Genomic DNA, 6,000 nt, shown 5'->3' with positions numbered 1-6,000 from the left:
TGGATTGGAAACTGGTTTATAGGCAGAAAACGTGGCATCAGGTTCCCTGAGTGGGGTGGTAGAAGGCCTAGGAGCCAGCGCTCCCAGCGGCTGGGAGAAGATGGGATAATAGGAGTGGGAGGAGCCTGTATAGTGAGCGCAGTAAACGCCTCTGGCCCCAGGACTTTTCAGGCTTAGCCTATGCGCTGCCACACTGGCCTCTGGCGGCCGGAGTGCGACTCTGCAACAGGGACGCATTCGCGCGCGCCTGACTGAGGAGATTGCGCGTGGACCGGGCGTTCGTTGGGATAACGGACCCACCTGCCGCCCTGAGGGGAACATGGTGAGCCCGTCAGGCCGGGGCAGGGACGAGCTTCTCCAGTTGGGGGGGAAAGATCCTCCCGTGGGGTTAGGGGAGGCGCAGGGAACGGAGACCCTCTCCACCGGGGGTGGGGACCAAGGGGAGGTGTTTGCGGGGAGAAAGTTTCCTAGTCAGGAGCGCGGGGAACGGGGCGAGCTCCTCTCTCTCGGCGTGGGGCGCAGCGGGAATACCAGACAGGGAGCAGGTCTCGGGACAGGTCACAGAAGACAGCGGGGAAACCCCGCAGAAATGGCGGGGCCGGGGCGAGCCTCCGTGTGGCTGGGACTGCAGAAGACAGTCTGCGCTGCCTGTCCTGGAGGGGTGCCCCCGTCGCGGGTGCGCGGGGCCCAGCAGGGAGGCAGTTGCAGAAGAGCGCGAGCCGCCGAAGCTTTAGGGGCACGGACTGTCGCCGCTCGTGTGTGAACTTGGCTAGATCGTTGGCGTCAACTGTCGGGGCAGGGTAAAGGTGGCGTCGCTCTGCGCAGTCCTGGAAACCCGCCGGAAAAGCGCCGGCATTTTAGAATTGCAATTTGTTAGTCTAGAGGAGACTTTCCTCCAATACAGTCAGTGAGTCAACTTGGGTCAACTCTTGACTTTGTTCAGTTAACCTGGAAGTCCACAGTAGCTTACTTAGGGCCTGTAAAAGGGGGATGGGTGGGGGAGATGGAGACTGGGCTCCTTTAAAACAGTGGCGGCCAAACCTTTTTCAAAGTAGTGATTATTTATTGTGGCTATAAAGCACTTTTGCAAGTTAATGGTCCTTTACAATTCATCAAAAACTGTAGATGCCTTGTAATTGCTCAAACAGAATTTTAGCCACCCCTCATCTAGATGTACCCTAGACACTGGCCTGATTTTCATATAGTAATAATTCTTAAAGGAACTTTGTGAAATTGTTGTAAGTTTGTGAACACTCCTATAGCTATTTAAAGTTGGTTGAAGTTTGTTTAGCTTGCTTAGCTTGCTTCTCTAACTAAATTGATATAAGTCTGAGTTTGGAGAGTTAGGGCCTAAGCATGTCAACATAACGTTTGCATTGGTTTATCTAAAATGGTGCAAGTAGGTGTGTTGACAAATCCATGCATTCACAAGTTTTTTTTCTTTGAGTGGAAACAATTCACAGACTAATCCCTTCAGAATATTAGGAGGTAGGTTGAATTTTGCTCTCCTGAAGCAGCAAAGAATCCTGTGGCACCTTATAGACTAACAGACGTTTTGGAGCATGAGCTTTCGTGGGTGAATACCCACTTCCTCAAAAGGTATTCACCCACGAAAGCTCATGCTCCAAAACGTCTGTTAGTCTATAAGGTGCCACAGGATTCTTTGCTGCTTTTACAGATCCAGACTAACACGGCTACCCTCTGATGCTCTCCTGAAGGAGCATTTTCTCCAGATGAGTACTTGACCCTCATCTGTTCACTTAGTATAGACCTGATGCTTACCTACTGGTGAATAATTTTACTCTCATTTTAAGGAGATACATTACTGAATGCTCAGAGGCTAGAACTTTGTGAAAGAAAATATTTAGCAAAGACTTAAGCATGTTCTGAGTGCTCTGCTAAATTGCAACCATATGTTCTTATTTTATATTATTATAGGTGACTGGTGTTCTGTACATTCCCACAGAAAGAATTGGAACTGGGAACTGTTTTTTTGAGATGGTTCTAAACTTAAAGGTTATACCTAAAATGATCACGCTGTCTGAATGTAGCTCACTCCTGTTGATTAGCAGGAGGATCCCTTGCACTTCTTATGCGCCTGCCTCCTAACCTTTCAAATACAGAATGTATAGAAGTCATTATTTTTTCATGCACAATATAGTTGTTTGGTTATGTTACAGAAAATGCAGTGTATAAAATCCCCAAATTAGAGAAACTCCTTTTATGTGTAAAATGAAACAAGTGGCTCTGGATGGTTCATAGGACTGGTAATAGAGCCATCTAAACATAGCTTAACAATAGACAAACAAACAACTTATGGATTTATTGAAGCTGGAGCCCTGGTGCTGCAGGGCTGAAGTTGTGGAGATCATATAAAATCACTGAATCTGTGATCGACTGCGTAGCCTTACCTATCACCAATGCATAGCATTTTAATCCTTTAAAGAGGCACTGTAAATCACTGACATCTGAGGACTTGTCTACACTTAAAATGCTGCAGTGGCATAGGTGCACTGCTGCAACTCTTCCATAAATACACTGCCTGCCTTGAGAGGCAGTAGCTGAGAAGCCCTTCTACAGACATAGTGCTGTGTATGCCGGCTGTTAGGTCAGTATAATTGTGTCACTTGGGAGTGGAAAATCCACACCTCTGAACGATGTAATTATACTGATATAAGTTTATAGTGTAGACCAATGCTGAAGATGAAGGAACTGTACATAGTATGAGACATTTTTCCTCTGATTATGTATCTTTCTCTGGTGTAAAAAAATGTCAGATTGGTTGAGGAAGAAAAATCTGCTTTTCACAACCTTTTGGTATGTAGGTCTTCACACTGCGTGATGGATAGAATTTGCAGCCTGGATCTGTGCAGTGTGCTAGCCATATTGGGCCAAATTCTAATCCCAGTTTTCTAGGTGTTAATCCCACAACTCCCTTTGAAATTAGTGGGAGGTGAGACCCTGAACAACCCCCCCAGATCATATAATGTCATTGTTCCTGCAGAGACTGTGTTTATGGGGCTGTAGTTTTGAGGTATTTGAGAGGGGGAGAAGTAGAGGAGAGGCTTGTCTGTGAAATGTAGAGAGGTGGCTATACTCTAGTATGAAGTTAGACAACTTAAGTGAGACTTTCTATTACTCCAGAATGAAAGGGATTTGTGCTATTATGTACAATGGCTTAATTTACAGTATTTATGGTTTATGGTTTAAAAAGGAGAATGGTTGGTTGATTTGTTTGAAGAAATTTAGGCTTGTTATTTAGGGCTGGATTTAGTAAAAAATGTTTTCAGACTCAGCCCTGAAGCAATGCATATGATGCTCATGATGTGTACAAAATGTGGCTATTATTTATACATTTTTATCATAGAACTGATATTTTTCCCTTAAATATTTCTGCAATAATTTTTCTTGTAATCTTACTGCTACCAAATGATTATTAGTAGATTAAATGTGTGCTCATTTGTCTTAGAGAAATGACTGACATAGTAGAAAACAGTTTAATTGCTTCATATTTCTTACAGGCAAAGTATATACATCTTTCAGTAAAAGGCCTGAAAACCACTCAAAACTGTTTTTATGTTGCCATTTTGAAAGTGGACTATCAGTTCCAACTCCTTAATAAATAAATGCAAAGCCTTATGATTGACTTCTAATTTTAAGCCCTGGACTCAGATAATATATGCATTCCTTGTATATGTAATAGGACAACTCATTATGGTACCATAATAGAGGCATAATCACAGTTTGGTGATTTCCTATCTGGTAACTGTTTTTCATCATTAGGACCAAAGATACCTAACCCAGATGGATGAGCAGAACACCTTGCCCAAAACAAAACTGGTGTCTCGTCTCCAGTTGGGACCAGAGAATACAGAGATACCACATATGGTTGAAGGAAGGTATATTATGCATGAACAAGCTGTCAACATTGAGGAAAAGAGCAGCTCACTGGTGAGAGATCAGTGTTTTCCTTTTTACTCATAGACTCATAGACTCATAGACTAATAGGTCAGAAGGGACCAATCTGATCATCTAGTCTGACCTCCTGCACAAGGCAGGCCACAGAACCCCACCCATCCAATTTTATAACAACCCCTATCCCAGGATCGAGTTATTGAAATCCTCAAAACTGGTTTGAAGACCTCAAGCTGCAGAGAAACCACCAGCAAGCGACCCGTGCCCCATGCTGCAGGGGAAGGCGAAAAACCTCCAGGGCCCCTGCCAATCCGCCCTGGAGGAAAATTCCTTCCCGACCCCAAATATGGCGATCAGCTAAACCCTGAGCATGTGGGCAAGACTCACCAGCCAGCACCCAAGAAGGAATTCTCTGCAGTAACTCAGTTCCCATGTCATCCAACATCTCCCCGCAGATCATTGAGCAGACCTATCTGGTGGTAATCCAAGATCAATTGCCCAAATTGACAATCCTATCATAACATCCCCTCCATATACTTATCGAGCTTTGTCTTAAAGCCAGGAAAGTCTTTTGCCCCGACTACTTCCCTCGGAAGGCTGTTCCAGAACTTCACTCCCCTAATGGTTAGATACCTTCGTCTAATTTCAAGTCTAAACTTCCTAATATCCAGTTTATACCCATTCGTCCTCGTGCCTACATTAGTACTAAACTTAAATAATTCCTCTCCCTCCCTAACGTTAACGCCCCTGATATATTTATATAGAGCAAGCATATCCCCCCGCAGCCTTCTTTTGGCCAGGCTAAACAAGCCAAGCTCTTTGAGTCTCCTTTCATAAGGCAGTTTTTCCATTCCTCGGATCATCCTTGTAGCCCGTCTCTGAACCTGTTCCAGTTTGAATTCATCCTTCTTGAACATGGGACACCAGAACTGCACACAGTATTCCAGATGGGGTCTCACCAACGCCTTGTATAACGGTACTAACACCTCCTTATCCTTGCAGGGATAAATGCTTACGATGTTAATATATTAACTATAATCACGTTACATTAAAGGACTGACTTAATGATATTTACCCTTAATTTTAAGTAGAATTTTAAGTAGAATTAGCTGTTAGCTAAGACAGCATATAAGTGGTAGTTACACTCCATCATACAGGGCTAAATTCAACCCTGGTGAGTGGGTGTGTGTGCTGTGGGGTAGTAGTGGTTGTTTTTTTGGTTTTTTTAAGTGAAAAGGAAAAAAGTCTTGGCTTCTCTATTGCAAAGAGAGACATCATATATTCTGTGTTATGGTTAACAACGAAGTCTCTTTCCTTCCTGGAATGCTATATTTATTTGGCCTGTGAGAGAACAAGACCAACAAAAATCTCTTTACCTAGGCTCTGAAGCACAATTGTCACATTCTAGAAAGCAAAAGATATATTTTTTTCTCTTAAAAATCCAGAACAGATGAATACTCATCTCAGCTATTTGGACAAGAAACTTTTCTGTAGGCTCAGGTTTGTATCTATTACTTTCTAGGTTATGTTTTGTTGGATTAATTGGCATGGTGAAAAGGGCAACTCTGCCAAGAAACCTGACTTCTTCACTGTTGCTAAGCCTAATGGTAGCTCTGCAGTAGAGATGAGAACCAGCTGTGTGTGGCCTGGTTTGGCCTTGTTCTTCCCCTGAACCCCAGAGGCCTTGCAACAGATGTATAGGTTTTTACTAGCCAACTTCTGTCCCAGTGGTTCTCAACCAGAGTTCCATGTACCTTTGGGGGTATTCAGAGGCCTTCCAGGGAGTACATCAATTTATCTAGATATTTGCCTAGTTTTACAACAGGATACATAAAAAGCACTAGCGAAGTCAGTACAAATAAAATTACATATACGATTTGTTTACACTGCTCTATATACTGAAATCTAAATACAATCTTTGTATTCCAATTGATTTATTTTAAAATTATATGGTAAAAATTAGAAAGTAAGCAATTTTTGAGTAATAGTGTGCTGTGACACTTCTGTATTTTTGTTTGATTTTATAAGCAAGTAGTTGTCTTGCATACCCCAAGTTTCATCTTACTCAACAAGTCAGACCCTTGA

At 43.1% G+C, this 6,000-nt stretch overlaps 1 protein-coding gene across 1 annotated transcript in view; it reads left to right on the top strand.

Moving 5' to 3' along the window:
• The first annotated feature begins 215 nt into the window (after positions 1–215).
• DNAH14 (dynein axonemal heavy chain 14) overlaps positions 216–6,000 on the top strand; it is a 496,436-nt gene continuing 490,651 nt past the window's right edge. Inside the window, 2 exon segments of the mRNA XM_030558364.1 lie at positions 216–322; positions 3,784–3,951. Of these exon segments, the coding sequence (XP_030414224.1) occupies positions 320–322; positions 3,784–3,951 (171 nt within the window). The 5' untranslated portion in view covers positions 216–319.

Source organism: Gopherus evgoodei, chromosome 3 (assembly GCF_007399415.2).
Source record: "Gopherus evgoodei ecotype Sinaloan lineage chromosome 3, rGopEvg1_v1.p, whole genome shotgun sequence".
Lineage (NCBI taxonomy): Eukaryota > Metazoa > Chordata > Testudines > Testudinidae > Gopherus > Gopherus evgoodei.
Note: the sequence above shows the minus strand (reverse complement) of the source record. Positions and strands in the feature narration are given on the sequence as shown.